We start from the raw sequence: 27,085 nt of genomic DNA, 5'->3' as shown, positions 1-27,085 counted from the left end.
CTATAATTCCAGTTTCAGTTATTAGAAGTTAGAAGTTGCGTGCCCATTAAGCTGAAGCTAAAAAAAACAGATGTCACCTGTGCAGCAAGGTGATCGCCCACTGACCTTGACGATAAAATCCACACGGTAGAGGTGTATCAGCCTTCTGTGATTACTTTAATAAAAAGCAAGCCAGTGAGGAGTCAGCTAGAGTGGTTATCTGATCACGGACAGTAGAACCGGAGACAACCAGCGTTCTGAAATCAAAGTAGCAGCCATGTGTTTTTTTATGTGATAATGGACAGACAGATGCAGCTTTTTAATATGGTGGCTCTGTCGCAGCAGCAGAAAGGGAACCTTAAGCGTCTGGTTAGTAAAGCTACAGTATATAGGTGTTTGCCCTTAAAACCCTGTACAACACACAAAAGCTGAACTAAGTTTGGCTCAGTGTGGTCAAAGATGACTACTCGAGTGGCACAAGACAGCATCATAATAGCGTGACAAAGAAACCTTAAATCTTGTCAAGTGCAGCAAAGCGCATACAATTTCAGTGTTAGTCAACAGAGATGTTGATTGACATTCTTGTCAATCCAATTAGATCAATTCCTAATGTGACAAAATACAGAAGATATATTTATGTGCATATATAAAGCACCCATGAGGGAAATAGCGGGGTAAATTTAGTTTATAATCTACACCGTCTCATTTAAATATAAAAGTGTGATTAAGACTGTGCGAGTACAAAAAAAACCCAACCCAAAAACGAATATGCACAAACACAGAAATTCTACAAAATTTTCTTAATTTGCCTGATTGGTTTCAAAACCGGTGAAGGCCGCAAAATAGTTTAGTCATTTTCTGAAATAATCGCTTCAATGAAAGCAAAAAAAAAAAAAAAAATAGTGCAAGAGGTAATATAAGCATGGGTGCTCAGATTTGGTGATGCAGACATGAAACACATAACAAGAGTGGAGAAGGCCAGTCCCATAGGAAGCCAGCTTGCCAACCAGTGGCAACGCACTGAAAAATCCAAATCCAAACTGAAGATGAGACGTACATCGACGTCCCCAAATCAGCTTCATTCCATAAAGAACTTCCACAGTAGAGACGCACCGTTAAGCTGGCGTAGCCTAGCAACAGAGTCCCCTTAAAATGGAGGCTACCAGAAGAGAAGCTACTCACAGCGAGACACCATCCGTGCACGCCTTTCACTTTCAGGACTGACACTTTATTTGTCTGCGTTTGCTTAACTTTGATTGCGTGAGATTCCCACCTCTCGGGGGGGTGTCCCCCCCAGCTGTGTCCCACACACGAGCCGCCTGATTCTACGTGGTCTGTGAGCCACGGACATCCCCATCAGGACTAAGAGCTGCCGCCCGCCCATGCGCCAAAACACTTGAGACCCCCCCAGGCAACTGAGTGGATTCGCTCACTAAGTTCTCATATTCGCTACTGTCCTCATCTTCCTCGTCCTCGTCATCTTCATCATCCTCCTGCCCTGCGGCCTGTCTGTCTAATGAGTCAGAGCTTGAGCCATCTCCGTTGCCCAGGTATGGGGTGCTGGGAGTGGTGACAGGATTTGTGATGCTGCCTAGACCCAGTCCAAGGCCTAGGCCCACCCCCATTAGACCTGGGGTAGGGTGTCCTGGAGAGCCCACAGCCTGAGGTCTCGGGAGTAGAGCAGCATTGGTAGGTGAGGAAGAGGAGGACAGCAGAGAGTCATCCTGGGACAAAAGGTCAGCATATGAAGGTGGGTGAGGTGAGGTACTGGGTCGCTCAGGGGCAGAAGGGGTGTGAAACGTTATTCTGGACAGAGCTTCCGACGGTTCTGCGCTCTCATCTTGTGTCAAATGGGAGTCTTCGTTGTGGGCTTCTCGAAGTCCTGTGGAGGACATGAAGTATACAGGAAAAAAGACAAAGCTGAGTAAAATGTGGAAACATGTGCCTTTAAAACCAGAGGGAAGAGCAGAGGGGGAGTCATTCTATATATGGATGCAGAACAAAAGGCCGCCTACCAATTTTATCCTATAGCCACAAACTTTGGTTTAACTGTATACTACCACATGTAAAGCAAATAGTTGTAAAAAGTCATAAAAGGTACATACTTCTCTCTTCTTCTGCTGTTTTATGTTTCCTGAGAGCAATTTGCTGTTTAAGTTTGTTCACATCCTCCTGAATTTTCTCTTTCATCCGCTCACTTTGTTCCACCTCCCCACAAACAGCCTAAAATAATAAATCACATACAGGAAAGGGGAATACACTGTTGAAGCAAACATTTGGACTAATTAGTGTAATACTCTACTTTGTTTGATATGACTCACCTGCACTTTATCTTGTAATGCGCTGTATACTTGGAATATTGTACGGATGTCCTTCATCACCCCATTTTTGTCAAAGAATTCAGCACTAAAAGGGCACAAAAGACATGCATGTTTAAAAAAAATCATTGAGAACAAAATGAATGATCTATAATGGAGCAACGCCCTATGAGCCTCTTCTATACCGAAATAAAACAAAGCTGAGTTGACTAAAAACCTTCAATGACAGAAGGACCAATCTTTGTGTAATGCAGGTTATGTTGTGATGAAGAAGAGCTCCAACCATACAGCTGGATGGGGGTGGGATGGTGCAGACACTGCACACATTATGGCTTTAAAGTTAATTTGCACTGAGGTGTCAGGTGAAAACGTGGTTCAGCAATGGAGGGCATGCGTGCAGCAGACAATAAAGTGACTGCAACACTTACCCGTGCTCTTTGATGACCTGGGAGTAGTTAAGTGAGGTGTTGGGAACTGAAGAGACTTTGTATTCCTGCTGGCTTGTGTTTCCAAGGTTTGGGATTGTGAGTGTGATTCTCTGGTTGTACCTACTGAGTAAAATAGGAGAGTTTACCACTATTAAAACATGAAAATATTATTTAAACACACATACTACTGCTACTACTTATGCATCTGAAAACATAATGTAAACGTGTTCAATTGTGCAGCAGTTCAGGTTCATTAGGGTGCTCTAACGTTAGTCGCCACAAGATGTCACTGTTTCTGCTGAAAATTAAGCCACAAAACCTCAGCTCATTTTCTGCAAAAATCAAAAAGGACCCATAACTTTATGTTTTACGCTTCTATATATCTTGCTTGTATTCTTTTGCTATTGCCAAATTATTTAGGGATTGAGAAATGTACAGTTGAGGTAGAAGTACAAAACTGCTCCCGTTAGTAAATCTGTCCATGTTTATTACCTGAGGTTAGGTCTGAAGAGCACATATTCCAGAGCGTGTGTGGAGCTGTTGGCGGTGGAAATAAAACTGAACAGAAGGAAGACGAGGTCTGGTACACCAAGCAGCTGAGTCAGCTGTTTATGAATGATCTGTTCCCTGAATGACATTTGCTGCTGTGTGTTCCTCCGAAACCGGTACCAGCCAATGACGTTCTACGTGATTGATGAAACACATTCGTTAGAAAGGAAAGGCAAGTTGAAGGCGTGTTTGAAATCACATATGAAATAATAACTCTTTAGGGTCAAGATGCATTATTTGTTTCTTTAGGTTTACAGGTTTGATCATCACTCATCGGTCACAAAAGCCGGCTGAATTCATAGCAAGATAAAATATAGTTCACTCACTTTACGCCTGTCTTTGAGAATGCTGTTAAGATTTTCTTCGTTGATTTTGCCTGCGTAGTCATAAAAGCTGACAAGGAGGGAAGAAATAGTCAGAATTCAGCCTGAATTCCATATTCGACCTCTATCTTGGCATATTCTACTACACTGCCCTGTATGTATGAAATTCAAAGATGGGTTTCTAAATTAATGGTTTTCAAAGGGAACATCAGCTCTAGAGTAAACATCAACCTTTTTTTGGCTAATTATAAACGCATGCAATCAGTCATTGGAGGTTTCAAGATAAAAATATCAAAGCCAGATTTGTGTACTGTCCTCATGTGTCTTCACTACAAATGGACTTTACATGGTCTGGATGTGCAGGGATAAATGAGAGTAAAAATGTTTACCGTATATCTTACCTGAACAACTGTGTACAAGGGTCATGGTTATGGATTTCTGTTAGAGATAATAAAGAAATGTTATGGTCAATTATAAATGGAGAATTAATAAAATGCTCCAAAGCATGATTGTGTCCTATAACAGTTCTATCTACAACATGGTTAATAAGTCAGACTGTATGTGTTTCTATTGCTTACCAACTATCTGAAGTAATTCTGGACTGCTGATTTGTGCGTCACTGATGCTCACAGTCTCTTCTTGTCTTACATCTCCTAAAAGGAAGCCCTCCTAAAAGCACATGTACATTCTGTCAAAACTGTGTTTAAGAAATCTATTGATATGAAACAATTAAGACATTGTCTACAAAAAAAAAAAAACTTCTTAAAAATACTGTTATTGATCAAATTAACTTATCAAAGACATTTTTAATGCATCTGCGTTGGGGTTTTTGGGGGGTTCTTGACTGAACAGTTAATTTGTCATTTATAAAGGCAATGCACATCAACAATTGATTAAAGTGGATTGTATTCTAAAGAAGACTAGGTGTATATAGTGTCCCATACAATTTGTCTGTTTTGTCAGGAATGAGGGAAAACCTGCAAATGTCACCCATCTCTTTTAAGCCCACGTCAACCTTTAGATCTAACAAGAGGAAATGCATGTTGACATTGCTGACAGTCACTTTGTTTACATTGTGACTAATAATAGCCCATTGGTTAACAAGCATGCTTTCATATTGCATAAGTGTCACTTTTTAAATCACTTTTTTAAAAATATAACAATTGTACACGGAAGATGTCTCGGGGACTTTTGACAACAACAGGAATGACACACGGAAGTCACTTGACTTTGCAGGTTCATGCTAAATAGCTAGCTACAGAGTATTTCCTGGAAATGGAATTAAACTTTTCTAACAATATATCTTATACCAATGCAGTAACTTTATAGCATGTCTACGTCTCCATTTGTTTCCGTTGAATATTCAAGCCTGCCAAATATAACACACAAAATCGCTGTTAAACCACTCGCTATATTCTGCCATTGAATTCTAGCTTCACACAGATTTAGCCACACCTGCCGGTAAATAGACGGAACCAGAATTAGCTAGCCAGCAACAGGATGATGGCACTGGGGAAGCAACAAATGTAATAACGCTGAAGATCACTTGGCAATAATGAACAGCTATGACCAGGTTAACAAACATTAAACGCTTGCTTTTAAAATGTGAATTATAATACCTACATGATCTGAGTTGCTATTAGCGCTGTGATAACACACAGAACTAAAAGTATAGCCAGAAATGGATGCCGCCATGATGGAAACATCCCTATCAATCCCAATGTCCTTTGCACTTGCAAACACGTTCTTCAGACGCAGTGTCTTCTGGGAGTTGTAGGCACGGTTTCGAATATTCTATTCTTTTAGCTAGCATGGACGTTGAAAGAGAAAGCCCAGATGGTTGCCAAAATAACTTTAACTCTGAAGAAAACAACGAATCAGATTTTGATTATGGACCTTCAAAACTTGGAACCAAAGAGTTGTAAGTGTTGTCCTTTAGCGACATTAGCGAGTTTGCTTAGTAAAATGCAGTGGTTTGTTTAGGGTGAATAGCTACGTTATAGTAGTATACTATATCATCATTCTCTCTCCCTCTCTCTCTCTCTCTCTCTCTCACACACACACACACACATACCTACGTGTGTGTGTATATAGATCAATGTCACCTGTGTATATAGTTAGAATCATTTATTCGTCTTAGAATATCTTGTTACGGTTTTTAAGCATCAATGTTGCAATACTATGTTGTCCTGAACAGGCTGGATAAAGGTTTAAAATGTTGGCATTTTGCAGTGTAGCTGGTCTAACATTAGTGTTGTTGTTTTTCCTCAGTTGGGAGGCTTCATACAAGAAGGAGCTTGAGACATTCAAAGACATTGGGGATGTCGGTGAGATATGGTAATAAACCAAGATATATCTTCCAAACCAAATGTGAAAACTAACATGTGCAGACAATATATTTGTCTCACGGCAAAAGTCTGTTTTTCTGCCTTTTAAGGTTTGGTGAGGAAAGCATGAAACGTGTGTTGCGATGGATGGATGAGGCAAAGATTCCAGAAAATGCTGCTATTCTTGACATTGGCACTGGAAATGGAGCTTTTTTGTTGGAAATGGTGCGCTAACTATATTTTTTCACACAATAAAGTGCAAAGATCACTCACCAGAATAAAATGTAATAGTATTGCGCTGGTTGAAGCCTTCACTTTCTATTTCGGGTGAATGGTTTTGCATGTTAGTATGAAAAATAAGATTTTCACTCAGTATTTGTTTTTATCTGTCTGTGAAGGCTAAGCATGGATACAGGAATCTCACTGGGGTAGATTACTCGGCATCATCTGTAGAATTGGCCAAAAATGTCCTCCAGGCTGAAGACTTGACAGATGTCACAGTAAAAGTGAGTTTGGTAATATTTGTCTTCAAGGCCGTGCTATAAAATCACACTTCGGTTATGCAAGCATCACAAGTTGTTCACTTGTTTTAAATGCTACATTCTGTTAATAATTGTTGGCAGCTATTGTTGGGAAGGATTACTCCTAGGTTTACTCTGGTTTTGATCTCGGTGAACTTTCAGCACATTGACCCAACATAACTAGAGAAAGAAAAGATTAGAAATATTTTTCCCACATTAGTGTAGCAGAGCTTTGGACATTAAGGATGCCCCAAAAGCAGGTGCATGTCAATTAAGAAGCAAACATATTAGAATTAATAAGGATGGTTTAACCTATCGAGGACTTTTTAAAAATAACTCTCCTGCAGTATGTGTGATACAGTGGCACACAGTTTAAAGGATCCCACATCTATTGTCATGTATGGTTTTGCCCGGGCAGCCTGGGAATAGTGCATTCAGCTGAAGTCAATATTGACCCTAGACAGGCTCAGTACAGTGCTTTTTTGTGTATGAATGAGTGAAAATGCGATGTTGGCATCCTTGCCTACAGTTCGTTGATTCGCTTCACTTGCGTGAAGGTACTTGTTTTGTGTGGTTGATGAATAGTCTTCAAAGGACTCTAAGGGAATGTTTGCAGCTCCCACGGGATATTAGAAAGTCAGATCTTGTATCAGACGTCAGTCTTAGCCTCAAGTCTATGACCAGTTCCGATGTCACTGCTAAAAATTCCTTCAGCGTCACCCAGTGGCAAACTTGTAGTTGTACTGGAGTGTTAATAAACAGAATTTTTTTCCTAACATTTCCCTTTTTTTCTATTTTAGGAAATGGATTTCTTAAACTGCGACGGGAAGTTAAAGGGCTTTGATGTCTGCATCGACAAAGGAACATTTGATGCGATCATATTGAACCCAGACAACTTCAACGATGGGAAAAAACTCTATATTCAGTCTCTAAAAGAAGCTCTCAAGTGCGATGGATTCTTTGCTATCACCTCCTGTAACTGGACAAGGGAACAGTTGCTGGACAGATTCTCTGAAGGTGAGGAGAAAATGTAAAGATTGAGGTGAATATTTGTGTTTATGTATATATAGTACATGTTTATTATCTAAAGAAACCTTTGAAATTGATTGATCATTTCATTTTTTTAATAACCGTTGTATCCAATTGCCTGTCACATTCATTTCAGGGGAACTCTAGAGAAGCAAATCATTCCTCTACTCAAAAACCATCACTGGATCAAACTGTTTTATTGTCTGTATCACTGGTTACAGAACTTGTCCTTTTGTGAATATCACATTATATTAAATAATATTAAGTCATTACCATGCATGTTTCAGAGGTTCTCCTTCAAACCTGAGGCTCACCTGGAATATATATTTGGGAGTCCGCCAGATGGAAATCTGGACATTTATGGTTGGAATAAAATGGTGATGAATTCAGGATTACATGGCACAGCTCCAGATATTTTGTATGTGCCAAACTTTGAACAGGAGGTTTTGTTGAAGGTGAACTGTAGTTACATTGCCTATAGGAAAGGTTCACCTTGTCAACGTTTTCATGCGTGGAGAAGCAGCACTTGCCTGAACACATCGATCATTCAGATTTGCATATGGGATTTGCATTTGTGGTCCTGCTGTGCAGCAGTCATGCTTCTGCTTTATTTTGTGTTAAAACACCTTCTGGTTGGTGAGCCTGGGGCAACAGCTTTTGTAGTTATTTTAATTAAAAGTTCAGGTAAGCTTCCAGTTTCTGTAACTCTTGATAACCTGCAAGGGCCCATAGAGGTAAGATGTGTCTGTTACTGACAGCTTGGGCCTTTCTGGAATTTGACCCTCTCTACTTTGGCTCTGTCTTCTTTGGTGGGAGAAATAACATTTGGTTGCGCAAAGGTTCTAGTGGTACTACAGAGGAGGTCTCCTTGTCTGTGCTCCCTCCTCAGAAAGGGCCAGACTGGGCTCTTTGATAGTCAAATCAAATGGTTTTCTGGAAACACCTGAGTCTTCTGATTTCTTTTGTCTCTCTGTCCTTGCAGGATTTGAGTTTGTGCAGGAGTTGCCTACACCCCGTTTCCAGTTTGGAGGGAAGACGGGTAACGCCGTGACAGCGCTCATTTTTAAAAGAGTTCATTAATGCACACCACCAGTGGCATCGATTTTTTTATTTGAACCATTTGTTTTTGAGTTCTACAGAATAAATCTGTTGTTGTACTGCACTATGAAATAGATATGTAACATTTTGCAATGCATTTGAGTGCATGCTCCTCCAAAGGTTCTTTAGTATCAATGAACCAACAAGCAAAAACATACTTGACTGAGTTACATTTGTAGTAAAATATCTTTTCTTCCTAACCCAAACAAAAAGAGACTGTGTCTTGTGTCACCTGGTAGCTAATTGCATCCATCTTTCATGTCGTGAAAATAACCCACAGCTAATTAAGTCATCTGAGAACCAGGAAAGCTTGAGGTCCTGAGGACCGTGATCAAGAATGTCTGACATGAATAAACAAGAGGCCGCCGGCGTCCATGCAAGACAAGCCTATCTGCCATTTCCTTCCGTGATGGTAACATTAATAACTGTCAAACTCAGGATCTCAACTACAAACTGGGACAAGTGGTCAGGCTGAAGCTGTGGGGTGAACACAGGCAAGCTCTATAAGAGTTGTGTTAATGTGTTTTAAAATGAACAACTTAAAAATACATTTCGTATATATACATGGTACATATATATAAGAGAATGCTTTAATGATGTTTTTTTGCATTCATATTTGTAAACGTTTAATATGCTGAAGATCAGTGCATTTATTAAAGGCTTTGGATGTTTGCCACCTTAAAACTGAAACATGACATGTATGTTTATAAAGTACACATTAACTACCAGGAAGTAAAACAAAAAATAAACATGGATCTATTTTGCTGTAGCCTACTGAAGTGTATAGTGTATTTAGCATGTTTTTTTTTTTTTTTTTTTCTGTTTTGGCACGCTTATTAAACTTCACTTCTATTCCACATAAGACTTTAGACTTAAAGCCATAGCCCACAGGCTGCTCTACTTGCATGAATACTGTGCTTTCATTTGAACTTCCCAGGTGTGATCGTGCAAATATTTAGGTTTTTTCCACTCCATCTCCCTGGAAACATGTTTGAAGGTCTCCTAATAAGATTTTTGAGGAGCTATTGAATGACTCCACCATGCAGCAGTGAGATTTTTCCACAGCAGGGTGAGCCATTGTGGAAGTATGAAAGATTTCCCTTTTCACCACTCCATGGATGCAATACAATCCATGACAAGTGACTTTTGAAAACGTTCTGACCTGTGATCGTGGTTGGTTCATGTGTCACAACTCATTAAAACAACCACACATCGACGTTTAGAGTTGATTGACATGTTGGCTTCATAACCTTCCAAGAAAAGCATACACAAAACACAAAGTGGAGCATGAGTATTGTAAATGCCTGAGGGAGGACCGTAGCGGGACGTACCAACTCTGCGGGGGTAAAATTGAGTACGATGCGCAAGGTGCGTTTTTCTACGTCGTCTTTGAACAATGGATATACATTTTTTGAGTCACAAGGAGATATTAATAAAATTGATTGTACATTATCTGTTGTGACTCTGATGAACAGTGTGTTTTGTGTTCTCTATGTTCCCCGCCCCCCCATCGTCGTGGTTGGTGGGTGCGCAGATACTAGCAGCAGCAGTGAGGCTCTCAGCTGCTCAGTCCTGCGCTGGAAATGCTCAACTGGTGGCTGCCACCACGAGAAACTTGTCATTACATTAATACGCCTTTTGTCTAAGATGACCTAACTGCAAAAGAGCTGCCTCTGGCCAGGTAGTATGTGTTCGGATAACACGATCTTTGCACTTGTTTTTTGTAGTGACTTGTATTTCCTTCTTCTCACTATCTGCTCATGTTGGGTTTCCTCTCTGTTAAATCGCAACAATTTGGGTCTCCTTTCATAAAATGATCAGAAAACAGATGTCACTCTCGGTCATTTTACTCCGTAATGATAAATTGCCTTGTTAAAGTGCACTGCCTCCAGGCACGACTCAAAAACACCTTCTGGCATGCAGTTCTCTGGATATCACTTGTGTGCTTTTCTAGGTTAAATCAGGAATTGTGGAGTTTAGTCTCTGAGAACCAATGTTTGGTTTATTTTCCTAATCCTTTGCCATCATTAAAAATATAGCTTATTTTTAATGGTCCCTCATTGAGTCAGCAAACTCCCCTCCATCTATCACGTGTGACCATAAAATTCATTTCAGATCCATTACCTGTGGGTGGAGAGGCACTGGGGTCTGGTTTCTTTTGACACACATCATCAGCAATGCAAGTTGTGAGACGAGATTGAAAAAAAGAAGAAGCTTGCTCTTGCTCACACGGCCTGGTTGCATGTGTCCGACAACTTTCCACCACACACTTTCATATTTCTTTCAAATGATGGCAGAGTATGTGTAATTAAGCCAGCTGTCCTAGAAGGTGACTGATTAAGGCTGATGCAAAAATGATGCTGCTTTTCCTTTTTAGACATGATTCTGGAAAGATACGATGTGCGATGGATTATTGAGACCATATTTGCTGCAATGCTGCATTGCATGCTTATAAAACTGAAACCGTTTCGCATATTCATCCTGAAAACCAAACAGAACCAACCTTAAACCTCAGTATTTAGTAATTATGCAAGTAAAAAACACCCTCATCCTTTATTTTTACATGTAAAACTGCGTGTCTCAACAGCAGGAGAGGGTTCACACATGTGGAATGGCCTTATTGCATTCTTCATTCAAAATCAAAGGCAACTGCTCCCTGAATGTGGAGCAACGCAGCACTAAACTGAATTGTTGTCAGTGATGTTTCCTCTCGTCTGTGGGTTGTAGGAAGTAACTGTTGGTGCTGGTGTTTTGCCATTAGTAATATGGCACTGCAGTTGTTTGATCTTGTGGACAGGTTAAACACGATGTCACGAAAAACTGGTTTGGTACCAAGCTATTGTTGGTGGAAATCCTTGGAAATGTTTTTTTTTTATTTTTTTTTACACAGCTACCGCTGTCCTTGACACACTTGAATGGCTGTGCAGTTTTGCTTGGCAGAAAATGAGTCTCAGAAAATGCAAAGCTATGGTTGAAGTAGACATTTGTGTTCATTTATGGCTGTCCTTAAGTCAGCATTAAAATATGGGAAAATCTATTCAGAACTTCAGAGGGGTGTGAGACAGTACTGAGTGTCCTATTATTTCTTGTGATTTTCTTCAGTATTAAAATAACTATTCTTGGAGTTGCGAGGCAGCAGTTAATTTTGTCTTGTGACAGAACTGCCCGGCCAACAAACCTACAGTTGAAATTTGATGGGTGATTACTTTGCTTTACATTGTGCTGCGTGTCTTTCTGCATATTGAGTACCCTGCAGCTATTGAATATATTTAAAAAAACACACACTCGCAGTTTAGCTTTGTCACAGGAATATTTGCTCTTTGTTCAGAGGAGTTTTAACATCCAGCCTAATATCTGACACCTTGCTCTTCTGAGCGTATTACTCCCATAACGTGATGCACTTTGATTGCACTCTACAACGCCTGTGGCATTGTCTTTTGGACTTGGAGATAAGTTAGAGGTGATTTATGAGAGCATTTAGGACCCCTGGGTTTTTAAAAGGGACCACACTGCACTTCAGTGTGTGCTTGAGCTTGTGCACATTTGCAAAGTCTTTGTTGCAGGCAAAAAAAGGCCCTGTTTGAGCCCCATTCTGCCAGTGGGCAGCTGTGTGCAGAGCAGGCCACTGGTCCATTCTCTGAGTGTTAGACTCCCTCATTCCTCACACTTTTTCACCCTCTGTCAGTCTCTTTATCTTCTCCTCTTTTCTCTGTTATTGGTATTTTTTGACTATTTCTGTAATATTCTCTGTCTTTCCTTCTCTTGTTAACTGGCCCTGAGCATTATGCTGAGCTACCAGAAAATGGGTGTTAGCCATGCTTGTCTCTGCCTCCACGCTATCTTCTCCTTTCATTTCTTTCATCATGGGGACCTCCTGTCATAAGTACTAAATAAAAAACTTCACTCATAACACTTCTCCAAAGGCACTCCAGCACAGCAAGTGTTGCTTGTGGTGCCTAATTTTGCATGTTCCTTCCCCATTGATGTGATAGATTTGTAAATCTGCAGGTTTCGACACCCACAGAGGCAGACCTGCAGCTGAAAAGAAAAGGGGCTTTCTCACATACGCCAGGCAAGCTCTCCCCAACCCCCCAAGACAGGCTCCAGACTCAAATAGAGAGCAAAAGCGTTCTGAGATGCAATAGGAATGTTTGCATGAACCATAAACAGACTGTGGTGCTCCTGCATTGTGGTAGTGATTGATCATGCCAAGTTTAAAACAGAAGTCACCTCATGGTGACACTTTACATCCTGAAGGGCTCAACGTAGATCATTTGAAACTGGCTCAAAAGCAGCTTAACTGTGGCAAGTTTGAGTTCTTTACATATTCAATATCAGTGTGTGTGTGTGTGTGTGTGTGTGTGTGTGTGTGTGTGTGTGTGTGTGTGTGAATATATCATTTGCTGTGAATGTCTCATTGGAATAGTTTGGTTATTGCCTGTTTTCTGTGGTTTTTAATTGATTTTGTTTGCAGTTTCACTTTTGAGGAGCAAATCACAAGACTTTTCTGTTCCTGCAACATAATTTCCTGTTAATTTCTGATAGCCTAGATTCTCCAAAAAGGAGATCTTTGTGCAGGTCTAAATTTTAAAAAGACATTAAGTGTGTTGGCATAAAAATATCAAATAAAAAAACCCACGTTTTTTATATAGCATTTTAAAAAATAGTCATCAGCTATTAAGCAATAAAATTGTAGAACCTCTTAGTGGTTCCGGTTGGATCTTAATATTCCTGCTGGAATCTGTCAGCGTGTTTTAGTTACATCTGATGTCCATTCCAAACAACAGCACAAGATCGAGCGGCTGCGAGCGTTGCAGCCTATTAGCTTAACAATTACGCAGTTAGTGGTGCTGGCAACCCGTTGATTTACTTTAGAAGCAAGTGTTGCATCAGTTCAAACATAATAGCAGGATTTATTGACTTGTTATTACAGGTAGAACAAAAGTGGCGCATGTGCCTATATTACCTCCCTCTCTCCCGTCCCTAAATAAAAAAATCGTAAAACAGACGTAGTCTTAAGCTGACAGACTTGTTTATAGTTTTTAATCAATTACAGCTCCAAAATCTTCCAGCACTCTCATTAAGGTCGAGATTTGCAAGCATGACCTTTTTGATCGGTTTCACACCCCTCGTGTGTATTCTGCTGAGTAGTCAAGAGATCCATATGGTGCTCCGACACCCCCCTTCATGACTGAATGAACATAACAGTGGAATGCTGCTCATAGTTTTCTTTACATCCTCCCTCTACACCCTCTCTCGCCATTAATAGGCCCTCCAAATATGAGCGCAACATTTTGCAGTTATGTACTGTCACTGGATTGGTCAATAGGTTGCGATAATCTGTATAACATCACTTGCTTATACGCTATAAGAACAGGTCCTCCCTTATAGGACGGGGCAATTACCGGGGATTGCTCACAGCACTGGAGGTTGCCATGTAATGGATCCCTGATGGATTAAGGCTCTGGTTAGTGTGCACACAGAACAAACCCGCCAGTCATGGATAATGGAAGAAACCGCAAATGGGAAGGCAAGGATTGACGGGGAGGACTGGGGGATTGGTTTTGTAATTAGAGGGGTACCTGATGTAAGCGGAGGCACAGCATGCAAAGGTCACTCCGGGGGGCAGGAGGCCCTATACCTACCTTCATTCGAACAGAAACACCTGATCCTGCTGCTGCTGTCTAGCTTCTTAATATTTTAGTTAAGTTCCTTGCCTCATATACTTGGGCTGCCCCCCGCCCCACCAGATTGCCCTGTTTCTGCTTGCCATGTTGTGCTTGCAGGATCCGTTGTGGTAGAGCTGCTGCTCCACAAACTGCCCTTGTCCAATAGTCCAGTTTCCTGTAACAAACACTCTCACTGATAAAGAAGTGATGAGCTGTTCAGATGCAATTCTTCACTGGCCAAGGCTTGTGTTTTGTGTTTTCGCTGCCATGGCGACCTGTTAAATTGCTCATAACAGTGCAGCCTCTGCTTTCTGACATAGGTCAGAGAGAGACTGACCAAATCAATGAACACGGCAGATTGTTCATCATTTTCATTATCAGCTCATTGGAAGTGAAGTTAGCCTTATCTTCAAGCTAAGTAAACACAGCGGGGGGCTAGTCCAGGAACTGCTTACATACTTTCTTAAAAACCAGGATAGGATGAGATGGGTACATATTTAGCTCTTTTTATATATAAAAAAAAAAAGAATTTAAAATGAAGATGGTGTCAGGGCGCATTGTGGATGACTTACAGTCGTCTCTCTTCTGTTTGGTAATGTAGTCAGAGCGTTCCACACCCAGTTCGGCAGCAGCATGTGACCACAAGCAAAGCACAAGTACATTGCAAAGGGAAGTGAGCTGGTTATGAGCCTTATGCTTGCTTATCTTCACACGCGCTTAGCAGCACGAAGAAAAACCCCTGGTAGTACGCACTGGGCAACAAAAGTGACATCACACAGCCAAGAAAGATGACATAAAATACTGTAAGTTTTGTGGGTGTGAAGACCGACGTTTTTGATGTCAGAAGCTCATCGACCTGTGGTGTTTTCTTCTTCAGTGTCTGGTACAAATGTGCCTGGCTGAATTGGTGTTAGGACTTTCTGTGGTGTAGCGGGATAATTAAAAGGAAAAGCTGGTCCATGACAAAGGAGATAAAGCGTCAAATGTAGGTCAGAGGCAGAGCAGGGACAGCATTGAAATTGATTCCACCATACTTAATGGTTACGGACCAAGACCTTATAGGATTCTATGTCTGATTAAATGGGAAGACAAAGTGAAAAGCATTTCCATTTAAAAATAAAATAATATATGATGATACACATTCCAAAGAAACAAAATATCTTTTGAAAGATATGATATCGTTGGGGTGTAGTTGAGGGCTGTTGTATGCAAAAAAAACCCAACATTGAATTTTGCATATGGAAACTAAAACTTGTCTGCTCACAAAGACTTGAAGGTGTTTTATTGTTTATGCACTTTGGAAAATGTGTTTGTGTGATGGCATGTTGTTTTTGGCCAGCACTCCCGGGCCACTGGGTGCCAGGGAGATAGCGAGACAATTCAATGATATGTCTTGACCTCCACAGGACCACATTTATGACCTTGACACCAATATATCAGATAAGCATGACTGCACTTGGACAGTGAATTAACAATCGCCACAAAAGAATCTTTAGGAAAGACAGAGCGTTTACGTTATTTGACTTTATCAGGTCCACACATCAACAGCTGGTCTTTTTTCCTCCAGAAAATCCTTTTGAGCCACTCTCAAAGTAGAAATTACATCGCACTTTCCCTAATTAAAATCAAACCTGCTTTCTTCATGTCTGTGTTTGTCTCTTGTTATTTCATTGATTTGAATGGAGCTGGTTCCCTCTCAGCTGCAGCCACCTATCAAAGTCTTGACACCAGACGCGCTCCACACAAGTATGCAGTAACCAGAGCCAATTGGTGATGGACACCAAACACCCCGTCAAAGAACTTTAGGGGGGGTAAATAGGCTTCTATTCATCTGCCTGTACAAATCTCAGCCTGGGCATGGAGCCATATTATCTTAGCTGCCCTTTCTAGTGCCCTCCTGCTATTGTGAGCCAAGAGCTGCTGTCTGCACCCATGCATAAATCTTAACTGGAATTACCATGAGATTTTACTTTATAATGGAGGTTGAAACATTGTGTTTCTCATAGGGCCAAACGTTAAAAATAGTTTCCATTTAACGATGACCATTTCCTTCTTTTGTTTTGTCGTGGTTTCTTCTTCTTCTCCGGCGTGCTCCTGGCGTCCTGACAAATAGGGTCTAAAATGTTGATGCCACTGAAAGGGGAGCAGCACTACACAGACGTCTACAACGGGTCGTTAGGTAGAATATGAGCGATAAGGATCGCAAAGGTTTGTGTTTAGGCCTATCCCATCCTGTTCTGTGAACCGTCTGTTTTCACTTCCTGTTTTTCTGTTTGATAGTAAAACAGCAGTAATCTTAATTTAAATGTTGGCATGGCTCACTCCAGGCAGTGAAGATCTGCTTGACAGGTCCCACTCTGTTAACCTCACTTCATTAAGCAAGTATGGCTGCAGGTCTGACTTCGCACTCGCTCTGCCCTCTCCCATGACCTTTCATTCAGTTTAGTCGCCAGTCGCCTGCAAACTACACACATGTGAGTGCAGGCGTGCAGACGTGTGTGTCCAGCCTCACACACAGAACCCAGTGTGACGGTTACCAACCCATCGCATCGTTCCACCAGCTTTCTGTAACGACTTGAGATGAATACCATGCCTCTCAGCTCCCACTCTGTTATACACTCATAAAAACACCCCCCCACGCTGACTCTCTCTCACTCACACACACACACACACACACACACACACACACACGCCACCCTGTTGTACCGGAGCACCCGTTATTCAGTGTCAGCCTGAATCAGGAAGGCAATCTGCAAAACTGATCAAGAACAACATTCCCTCCTCCTCTGAGTCCCAGCACCAACACCAGGCCCTCTCGCCTGTGGAGGCCCAGTTGTGCTCCACTGACTCTCCGGGATAAATGGAGATAATGGGAGTCATATGCTCGCAGTTGGTTTGAGGCACACCGACATGAAACATTTATAGTCTTCATGTAGTCATGGGGCCTGGGAAGAGGGAGGTTGGGAGAGGCGACATAATGAAACACATTTTGTCAAAATTTTCCCAAGTCCCCACAAGACCCACCTGTCCATCTTGTTTATGACGTTTCACTGTTTTTCTTCCGTTGAGCTTGTGTTGCATCTTCACACACTTGTTTCACACCTAGCAAACGCTTACACGTGTCGCTCTAAAACACATTATGTAAGTGCAACAAGCCTTACTACACAAAACCACATGTTGCGCATGTCGGACTCCAGCATGCATGGAAAATCCATTAAGCTCAACTCTGCAGCAGAAATCTGTCATTAGCAGGAGTTGATTGGAGGGGCTCCTTTTTGTACGTCGGTGCTCCTAATTGGTGGTTAGCAGTTGGCTAAGGCTAATACTGTAGGCTTAGGCCGATGATCGCTTCCCACTTCGCTTTCTGGATGTTGAAAGATGATCATTTCCCCACAATCCTTTCATGCACTGAGTCGTGTCAGTGAGGCTGTGGAGACGAGCCGTGATGAGGGGTGTCTGTCGCTACACCGTCTCCAGCTCCCTTTTTCTTTCAATCTTGTGTTTACAGTCTGTTCATAAATAATAATTGTAATTTGATAACATGCAGACAGGAAAAATGAACTGAGGAAGCAACTGAAAATTTACCCGCATGGCTTCCTGTAGCCTCGTGCTGAATCATTCTGTCACCGTGTCAGTTTATATGCTCATATAAATAAGCTGTTTGTGCTGTTATTTCTTATTTCTCGTGGGCTGTGGTGAAGAATCATGGCTTCGGGTCAGCTGTCAATCCTGAGAGAACACTGCGCCTGTGTTGGAAATCTAAATGTGTTTTTATGTTTTCCTCAACTCAGGCATCAGGTCAAGTGTCAGAACCTTCATCCCTACCTCCTTCACTATCCAGCAGCACTTTACCAACCCTCTGCAGATGGGAGGTCACCGAGCAGCCAAAGGTTTCACCCAGATGTGCCATCGCGTCTCCGCCCTCAACTAAGATGTCTGCTGCTGGCTGTCTTCTGCATCTGCGCACAGTTGAACGGAGCTGCAGGTTACCATGGTGATCATTTTCTTAAAAACACTGGAAAAGAAGAAGGGCGTCAGTGATGTAAGGTCCAAGATCGTCGAGAGGCAACTGGTGAGAAAGACATAAAACAAGGCCAAGTCTGCTGTTTCACACCGTGATTTTGTGATTAACCTACGTTCCACATGTACATTATGATACAAAAGTTAAATATTTTATGTATAACAAACACAGAACTGTCTAAATCAGAAATTCCACATCGATGTCATTTCGATTTATAATCAGGCAGATTTAAAGCAGAGAGGACCTTTGGCTAAAATGTGATATTTTAACAATTTAAATCCCTTATTATATTCATTTGTATTATTTCTAGCAAACTAGAAAAGTTAAAGTTCAAATATCGGGCACTAATATTTACACGTTCAGTTGCATATTCCAGCACTTGTATCTATCTGCTCTTCTGCAGGAAACTTTGCTCATTTCAGCCTTTTGAAACTAAAACAGAAAGTATTGTTTTAAGTGTTCTTTTCCTGTCTTTGAATCTCCACTCACATGTATAATCGGCCTGAGCCCGATGGCTTCTGGATTCCTACCATCTATGCGCCTGTATCTAAGATTTTCCTCCAGTAGATGATGAGATCAGCCATGAATGATGACTTTTATTTTCTTTAGCCCTTTGCAAAGTTTGAGAGATCGTCTGAAATATCATAAGTCTCACAGCTGGCAACGTTGCAAACATTTCCAAGGTGTGTCTGGTAGGGGTGGATCTGGTTAAATTCGCAGCATTTCATGGGTGTGTGTTTTAAAATAGCCTCTTTTGCCAATTGCTTATAGCTGCATTCTGATGAAACTAAAGACCTCATTTCTAAAGTTCAAACACCTCAGCACAACTGAGCACTGACTCTAAAGACTACTGATATTAATCTGTACTGATAGTGTTCTTCTCATATGATTGGCAACTGAGCACGACCACGGTAAACCTTGTTTCCTTTCTGCTTCTTCACTGCCTGTCCCTGCTTGTGTTGCTACAGCGTGACCTCCACACCATGAGCAGAGGGACCACCCTCTTCTCCCGTGGAACCGTGGGTGAGTTGATCTCCATTCTTTCTCACCGTTTTGTCCTTCGCCTTTGGAATGTAAATGCATTTAGATGGTATCAGCTGAGGTAGGGTCCTGTCGAAACAACAAGTATTTGAGATGTTACAAAGGAATTAGCCTTTGAATCCTTTGATCAGGGGAACCATCAAGGTCAGAGACCCTCATTATAAGGTCTCTTTCTTTATCCACTCAATCTTGCTGACTTTCTTCCGTCTCCCTCTGCGTCAGTCACTCATCCCCCTCTCATGATCAGGGTGCACCTGCTGCCACACAACGTTGCACACCCCTCTCATGGGAGTGAACTGTAATTGAATATGCTGTTGCTTATGTCAACAATTTCCCTTCGGCTCTGTTGGCGTTGCAGTAATTACCCCCTGTGCTAAAAGACATGTTACCATTCATACAAACCCCTGCTATTACTCACTGTCACTATTTTTCTTTTGGGACTGGCAGTGATGTCAGACGGAGAGTACACAGTTTGCCATTTCTACTAGCCGTTGTCGTTCACATTGTCTGTCGTGTCTTCTGGGATAAAACGGGATTTCTTCATTCAAAATGTGGCCTTCCGACATCCAGCTTTGTCTCTCTGTGTCACGTTGTTTCCCAGCATTCCTGCCAGGTCAACGCTGTAGCCCCCAGTACATTGTTTGTCCTCCCCAAAAGGTTGCCCACCAGTTTTGGGCAAGCATGCCGTCTTGAAGACAAAGCATCTGAGAGGATGGGATTTGAATCAGCAAATAACCCCCCCCCCCCACCCCCAAAGCTTTTATAGATTTTCACTTTACCACTTAAACTGGGTGTTTACAGGCACTCTGGCACTTTCCTTCAGTTTCTTCCTTGAACCTTTGTACAAGCTGAGACAGTTGGCGGATTAAACGAATTTCATATTGAACCACTAATTGGTCCCTTTAAGTATATTACTAGTACAAAACACATGTGCAACTATTTGGCAGATATTTGTTCCTCCTACATTTTTAATGGTTTACCTATTAACTTAAGTGCTTAGAGCTTATTGAGAGTTTATGGGTTTTATCTTTGCAGATGCAGAGAGTCGGCTGGATCTGTGGCAGACCTGTTCCGTCCAGCAGAGAGTACCCTGCCGGTCTGGAACCAGTCTGGAGAGCCTGTGGGATGTGGTGCCTGAGCCGGCGAGCTGGAACTGGGCCAAGGACCCGGGCAGCGCCACTGCAATCACCAGTCTGATACAAGACCTCAGTCTCGGTGATAGCATGAAGGCGGGGTCCGTTTCCCATAACACATGCACCTCCGCGCGTTACAGCCCCACAGCTCCCAGCCAAGCTCCCACAGCCCCCCCAAGCAAGCGTCAGTGTCGCTCTCTTTCATTCTCTGATGAATTCAGTGGGTTTCGCTCATCTTGGAAGCCCCAAGGTTCCAGGGTGTGGACAACAGTGGAAAAACGAAGGTGCCACAGTGGAGGAAGTGTCAAGGGTGGAGGGGGGTTTTCCAGTGGACATTTTCCCATCATGCAACGAAGCTCGAGCTTTAGTTTGCCCTCGCGCTCCAGCATATCTTCTGATGGATCCCTGGACCTGACGTTCTTCAACCGCCTGCCTCCGTACCCTGAGTTCACAGCCTCTCCAGTCTGTCCTATCTCTCCTTCCACCCATCATCCCCACTCTCAGCGCCACGCCTTCCTCAGGCCCCTCTCCCTTTCCCATGAGCAGATCAGCCTGCCAGAGCACCAAGTGGAAGAGGCATCAGAGGCCAGCTCTCCAGACTCCACACCAGAACTGGGCAGACGGGCGAGCCAGAGACCCGGGGCCACCAGGTGTCTCTCCCGGAGCAGGTCCCAACCCTGTGTGCTGAACGACAAAAAGACGGCGATGAAGCGCAGGAGGCCTGAAGATGCCCAGGAGCAGCGGCCCTCCTTGGACCTGGCCAAGATGACTCAGGTTAGTTAAATGCTGACATGCACAGACAAGCACTTGCATTCAGGCTCATGATCTAGTGGATCTCTACTCAATCCTGGAGCAAGCATTACTCTTTGTGATTTCATTTAAAAAATCCCTGTTCAGTTTCATGCTGCAAAACGAGCTCTGTTGCATTTAATTAAGCACTCGGCCATACAGACAATTAGATATAAACACTTTAGCCTCAAACATCTCTCTGTTTCTCTGAATGTTTTTCAATATGATTTGGGCCTGGATTAAATCGAGTTATATTAAGTTTTCTGGATTGTCAGAGCAAGGATTTAGTGGAACCGCTCTGGGCTTCTCTCGGGAAGTGGCGTTTCCTAAAGAAGCATTCCTTATGGTTGGTCGGGCTGTGTAGTGCCACGCTCTAGGAAGCCTGTCTCCGGTTCATCATTTCATTTATTCTGTTGGGTAAACGACAATCCAAAGGTTGGAACCAATACCCTTCATTAGTTTTGTTTCTGGATTCTTTGACCCTTATTTCAATTTATCATTTCCTTTTTGCTTCATTCCAATTGTTTGGCCTTTGTCCACTAACAGAGCAACTGAGGGGATTAAGAGTGCAGATATTTGGATGTGCAGAGTTCTGATTTGCTTTCCGGTCACACATATTTTTTGGTTTGTCAGGTCAAAGCAAGTAGCAAGAGAACGTGAATGACCACAGCCAGAGTCATATCCAAAATAGAACTATTTAAAGCTCTTAATCGTTTACAGGCAATCAATTACATGGTGATGTGATTTCAATGTTGCTTATTTCAGTCCTCTGGAATTCAAACTAAGCTGTAGTACAGGCTGCAAATCCCAGAACCCACCCGTACTTGCACAAGTTATCAAATCACAGCTGATTTATAACTTTGATTTGATGCCCTGAAATTACCTGTTATGGAAATATTGTCCTTTTTCTGGTTTCTTATTAGAAGCGCCGTCAGTTTATCCCCTCGACCCCATTTTTCCCAACGTTCCCAGCTGCTCACTCTGAGGACCTGGCAGGAACTGGATCAACAAGGGATCCTCCTTGCCAACGAGGAGGATCCCTTTCAGCGTGCCAACAGCCAGAAAGGGAAAATCAGGCACATTGATATGCACAGATGCACAAACACACCCTCACAGTTTTGCATCGCCTCTAGCTGCAGAAACATACAAATGCAGATTTCTGCAGATGATCATAATAGTCTCTGTTCTCTTTGAACAACCAGAAGTGTTTTAAGAGATTTTGTGTTTTCTCAGTTTTGGAAACCTCATGAGCACTTCTGTTCAGCTCAGTTGAATGGAAGTTATTCCAGATGTTTTATTGCTCTGTTTACTTTCTCTTGAATGTTTTCATGAAGTGTTGCCCAGCAGAGTATAAATTAAAACTTCTGCTCTTTCATTTGCCTTTTTGATGTACTATATTAGTCAGGCATTATTGGTTTTTCAATCCCTCTGCCGTTAACCAGTTCAGGTCAAAGGCCTCCTGTGGCGTACGTGGGTGTTTAGAAATGTTGTATGAAGATTCACGTTCGTGTATTTGCTTGTTGACTTAGTAAGTGATCTAACTAGTGCCCTTCTCCACTCGTTCTACACCCATTTGTTGGCAGTTTGACAGCCCTGCTTTGAGCAATGAGTAAAGGGTTATTATATCTCACACCTACACACACTTTCCACAATGCATTCTCTGTTGAATAGGCGTGTGGGGATGAGTTTTATGACCTAAACCAGCCCAGATTCAGAAAAGGAAAAATAGAGGTTGTGGCTGCGAAGGGTTATAGTTCCCTAGTGCTTGTTGTCAATGGAACTTGTTAGTGTAATGCAGGCTCAACCACGTCCTGATGGGTGTGTATTCTGTTGATTCTTGTCATGTTGATAACCTAGAACTTTACTACTGTAACTGTTTACATACATTCGTCTCACAAAATTCCTCGAATAATCTCTCCTGTCAACTATGCACTGTACTGTATATCAGTTTGCTCTTTTGTCCGCTGCCTTGTTTTTATCCCTGGCTGCCGTCCCGACTTGGCTCTTCGTTGTTTTTTCCTCAGTGGGTGTAGCAAGCTGTCAAATAGAGAATGTTATCTGTTGATTCTAGGTCACTTGCAGAGTGGCTGTTGCTTTTGAGGAAATGGCCCGTGTGAAGCTAGTCCTGCAGCTTTCATTTTGAGGGCTTCATGTCTGTCAATCCGTGTTTTAGTTATCCGTTTTTATGGTAGTGCAAGTAGGATTTTTAAAAAAGGGATGTGTGGAATAAATGCATGTTCAGGAAAGGGCTGTTGGGGTGATGAAAGGGGTTATTATTTTTACAGAGACGCTTGCAGAAAACTCTTCTCTATTCATATCTGTCTGCGAAGTTCAGGCTTTTGTGCTCTACACCTCCTCACTTCATGTCACTTCATTCCTTGGATGGCAGAGATGGTGCTCATAGCTGGCAGTCAAACCCCATGACCTATCGGGAACACCTAGGTGGGCTCCTTTAGTTATAGTGCTGGCTTTGTTTAGGACGCGTCCTGACATGTCTGAGAGAGAACGCATCACCCGAAAAACGAGTGTGCATATACATGCATGATCTCAGTCTGTTCTGAGCCTTTGCGTCAACTTGACGTGTTTACCAGACTTCATTCTACCTGGAGGTATTCAGTTGAGCCGTCTGCGGTACAGGATGAACCAGACAAAACTGCAGATCAAAGCTTTCCATGGGATTATGCTAATTAATGTTGGTGAAGGGGTTGAATTGTTGTCTGACTGTCAGAAGTGAATTCATTACTTTTGCCTTTGTTTGCACCTCAGACCATTGTTTTATTTTACACTTGTTTGCCGTTGGCGGTCTGTTTGTACGCTGTCACTGGATGATTGTTTTTTTTTAATGTTATCTAATGTCAGCAACCACCTCATCCAGAGAAACACACGTGTGTCATTTTTCTTTTTAAAGTTTTAGGTCAAGTTCACAATTGCTTGTTTGCCAGAGTACTCAGCGGGGTTGATCTTTGCTGTTTGCCTTAAATGCTCAGTGTTTTAATGCCGTATATGGCCTGCGTGAGTTTACCTTTATTAGTCTGGCTCACATTGTTGATTCTTCTTTAATTAAAACTGTCTCAGTGCACAGTTGGTTGGTATTAAAGAATATGGTCTGGATGGTTCCCATCTGGTTTGAAATAAGTGTAAAAACACAAAGGCAAATCTGGGTACACAGCAGAAATCCAACCTCTCTCCCCCAACCTGCCACCGCACCCACCCAAATCCCAGTCAGCCACAGTATGTTTTATAGAAAGCATATTGTGGAGACGCTGTGTCTCCCCTTCTTTCTCCTTTCCTTTCGTCTGCTTCTCTGCTGTGATAATTAGTAGTGGGGTAATGCTGGGGGTTGAACAGAGAGAGCAAGGCTATAGAGATCCTATTTTCCATTCCAGTGGGGCAACTAGTGGCCTCTCCTACTCCTTTACTGATTAAGCTTTCAGAGAGGCACATATGTGCACTTTAAAAGTGAAAATACATAAAACTCATACAGCCAAAATCATGTGTTACACTTTTCTTTTGGGCTCAGCTAAGCCTGAGCCCGGAAAAGGTAATTGTTGGCCTGGAAAGCCTAATAAAGTGAGATTTAAAAAAGAGACACTCCCAGTTCCATTGTAACTGGAAAAGAAATGCCCGAACACACTGAGGAGCATTAGTGGTGTCCGTCATGTAAGCTGAAGCTCTATTGAGAAAACCTCGTCTCTATTCACCTCTGTGCCTCCAACATCTGCTGCCGGAGCACTCGAGGGATCATTAACCCCCTCACTAGACTGCATGGCTGCCTTTCTTTGTTGCTGAGAGGAATTCAGGATGGGAAGCGAGAACGATCTGGCGAACGGGGAGATTGCCTCGTGTTTTAAATCCCTCTGAATAGAGGGAAATCGCAAGGAGTTCCTCAAAGGCAGATTCTCCTCAACTGTCTTTAGTGCAAAAGTACAATAATTTGTAAAGACTGCATTTTTTTTTTTTTTACAAATCTATTGTGAAAGGAGGGCCCTCCACTGCATGTTTAGTTTACGGTTACGTGCACATGGAGGTGTAGGGCAATGTTTGAGGGGAGTTGAATGGAAACCCACAAAAGGCTTTCCTGTTTTAAACAACCCAGCAGGCCCAGACTTTGTGTGTGCTCTGTCTGCGTTCTGCCTTTAGAGCTACATTAGCTGCTTTCACAATGAGTAGTTATAAGAACTTCAAAATAAGAGCTTGTCATCTCTTGGAGCCACACGCGGTAGTTTTTCTGTCAGTCGCAACGTTACAGTGACATGAAGCGTCATTAGTATGCATCATAATTTAACCATAGGATACTGACAGTTAAGTATGCCGTTCTTGGTTTTGCATGTGCCTTTGGACAAACGGCAATAATGAAACACTGGTAATTCCTGTTGTTGCGGTTCAGCCCCTAAAGATGAGACTTTGTGAAGAATTCTCGCATAATTAAATGATTCTTGGCTCCTGTGTTACAAAAATACACAAAGAAAGTTCCTCCAGTGAATAGTGGATTGGACCTGTGGAGTAGTCCTCCAGTAGGAGGGGGCAAAATAACAAGGAGGTCAATTCTGAGTGAGAGATACAAACCAACATTTCCTCTTTTTTCCCCCTTTGTGCAGAAGCTTCAGACTTTTCAGAGCTTGAGCTGCCCGGGATTCTCATCCACCGACGGCAGCCAATCAGACCTGCTCACCCCCACTTCAAGGAACTCCATCCAGTCAGATTTCACCGCCTTACGCGAGCTGGGTCTGGAGTCCCGGCGCGATGTGGCGCGAGATGACGAGGAAGAGGAGGAGGAGGATTCCTCATACGAGGATCTGGATAGTGACTCGGCGTGCAGCGTGGACTCCCGGCCCCGGTCCCCTGTGAGTGGCAATCACACTCTCTGGAAGGGCGATCGTGGGACACAGAGGGACATTTTCCAGCTTGGGGGCGAGTTGGATCTTGACCAGATTGAGAGAAACTGAACATTATATAGGAGATTTTTAAAGACTTTGTATGGACTGTTGTTGAAATTTATTGGACACTGAAGATGTACTAAGAGATGCCTGTTGTGGACGTGAGAGTGGAGACAGTTATTGTTCATTTTGAAAGGGAGAGTTAGTGTTAGAATGTGGTATAGATCAAGGATCATTTACTTCAGTTATGGATGGCTTATTAATAGCACATTTGCCTTCAACATTCTTATTATCTGAATCAAAAAGGAATGACGTTAGTGTGGATGTTCAGTATAACTCAGGAGCTGGAAAGTGAGGGTCAGCCTTAAAGGTTTAAACTGTCTTTTCAACCTGATGACCTTTCCAAAGTCGGTTAACCGTGGATATTTTAGTACTGTAGCAGTAGCTGGGCTCTCCTGTCTGTAGCTCAAATTGTTTTGAGTTATTCCAGAAAAAGTGGGGCCATCAAGAATAGGGTGCAGTGTGCAGGTAGAAGACCGTGTCTCCTCTTCATCATTCACTTTGTGCACGCAATAAAATCAGATGTATTTCTCACTGAATGTAGGTTCAATAAGCTTTATGAAGAGTTCGTTTAAACAAAAGGACGTTGCCTTCTCCTGGATCTTTACTCTCCCTGTTCTCTTCAAAAATTGGCCTCCGTCAAGGCACCTTTCCTGACCTTTTTTGTAGTTTAATATGCAAATTGTATATTTAAATTTAACACTGAATTTTAATGTTTTCAGTTCTAATATCAATCTATATTTTTCTAAGAACCTGTTTTTTTTTTTAATGAACTTCTTGTGAAGGAGAAAGACTACAAGGCCTTACTTGTAACCGAATGGACATAATAAACGTGCAACCTGCGCTCATCTGGTCTGATTTGTTTTATCTCGCGAACGAATGCTCGGGATCGCAGTGCAGGACACATCAAGGGCATGAATCTG

The 27,085-nt window shown here is 42.3% G+C and overlaps 3 protein-coding genes across 5 annotated transcripts; 2 read left to right on the top strand and 1 right to left on the bottom strand.

The window, feature by feature from the left end:
- Positions 1-137: 137 nt before the first annotated feature.
- On the bottom strand, positions 138-5,369 carry abraxas2 (abraxas 2, BRISC complex subunit). 2 transcript variants are annotated; one of them, XM_057048282.1, is made up of 9 exons: positions 5,221-5,369; positions 4,176-4,266; positions 3,999-4,035; positions 3,601-3,667; positions 3,218-3,408; positions 2,726-2,848; positions 2,301-2,385; positions 2,085-2,202; positions 138-1,861 (listed from the first exon to the last, which is right to left on the bottom strand). In XM_057048282.1, the coding sequence occupies exons 1-9, from the start codon at positions 5,290-5,292 to the stop codon at positions 1,305-1,307; spliced, it is 1,341 nt and encodes a 446-aa protein (XP_056904262.1). In that variant the 5' UTR covers positions 5,293-5,369; the 3' UTR covers positions 138-1,304. The 2 variants fall into 2 exon arrangements, with proteins under 2 accessions (XP_056904262.1, XP_056904263.1); XM_057048283.1 differs by having other exon boundaries at positions 2,726-2,845.
- Positions 5,359-9,346, top strand: eef1akmt2 (EEF1A lysine methyltransferase 2). The gene is made up of 6 exons (XM_057048284.1): positions 5,359-5,518; positions 5,869-5,934; positions 6,035-6,149; positions 6,323-6,430; positions 7,246-7,462; positions 8,457-9,346. Exons 1-6 carry the CDS (start codon positions 5,409-5,411, stop codon positions 8,552-8,554), a joined length of 714 nt encoding a protein of 237 aa, XP_056904264.1. The 5' UTR covers positions 5,359-5,408; the 3' UTR covers positions 8,555-9,346.
- A 748-nt stretch (positions 9,347-10,094) lies between these two features.
- Positions 10,095-27,010, top strand: LOC130534255 (protein FAM53B-like). 2 transcript variants are annotated; one of them, XM_057048281.1, is made up of 6 exons: positions 10,095-10,253; positions 18,033-18,313; positions 19,231-19,285; positions 20,339-20,898; positions 20,983-21,210; positions 25,824-27,010. In XM_057048281.1, exons 2-6 carry the CDS (start codon positions 18,233-18,235, stop codon positions 26,169-26,171), a joined length of 1,272 nt encoding a protein of 423 aa, XP_056904261.1. In that variant the 5' UTR covers positions 10,095-10,253; positions 18,033-18,232; the 3' UTR covers positions 26,172-27,010. The 2 variants fall into 2 exon arrangements, with proteins under 2 accessions (XP_056904261.1, XP_056904260.1); XM_057048280.1 differs by having other exon boundaries at positions 20,339-21,210.
- The last annotated feature ends 75 nt before the right edge of the window (positions 27,011-27,085 follow it).

This window comes from Takifugu flavidus, chromosome 11 (genome assembly GCF_003711565.1).
Source record: "Takifugu flavidus isolate HTHZ2018 chromosome 11, ASM371156v2, whole genome shotgun sequence".
Taxonomy (NCBI): domain Eukaryota; kingdom Metazoa; phylum Chordata; class Actinopteri; order Tetraodontiformes; family Tetraodontidae; genus Takifugu; species Takifugu flavidus.
The sequence above is the reverse complement of the archived record's forward strand: the minus strand, read 5'-3'. Positions and strand labels throughout refer to the sequence as shown.

Excerpts from the sequence above, each read along its gene's own strand:
- LOC130534255 (XM_057048280.1), top strand. The coding sequence starts at position 18,233 with ATGGTGATCATTTTCTTAAAAACACTGGAAAAGAAGAAGGGCGTCAGT. Across the intron at positions 18,314-19,230 it reads AGATCGTCGAGAGGCAACTG|CGTGACCTCCACACCATGAG; the intron begins GTGAGAAAGACA and ends GTGTTGCTACAG. Across the intron at positions 21,211-25,823 it reads ACCTGGCCAAGATGACTCAG|AAGCTTCAGACTTTTCAGAG; the intron begins GTTAGTTAAATG and ends CCCTTTGTGCAG.
- abraxas2 (XM_057048282.1), bottom strand. The coding sequence starts at position 5,292 with ATGGCGGCATCCATTTCTGGCTATACTTTTAGTTCTGTGTGTTATCAC. Across the intron at positions 4,267-5,220 it reads CTAATAGCAACTCAGATCAT|GAGGGCTTCCTTTTAGGAGA; the intron begins GTAGGTATTATA and ends ATGTGCTTTTAG. Across the intron at positions 2,203-2,300 it reads CATTACAAGATAAAGTGCAG|GCTGTTTGTGGGGAGGTGGA; the intron begins GTGAGTCATATC and ends TTATTATTTTAG.
- eef1akmt2 (XM_057048284.1), top strand. The coding sequence starts at position 5,409 with ATGGACGTTGAAAGAGAAAGCCCAGATGGTTGCCAAAATAACTTTAAC. Across the intron at positions 5,519-5,868 it reads AAACTTGGAACCAAAGAGTT|TTGGGAGGCTTCATACAAGA; the intron begins GTAAGTGTTGTC and ends GTTTTTCCTCAG. Across the intron at positions 6,150-6,322 it reads GAGCTTTTTTGTTGGAAATG|GCTAAGCATGGATACAGGAA; the intron begins GTGCGCTAACTA and ends CTGTCTGTGAAG.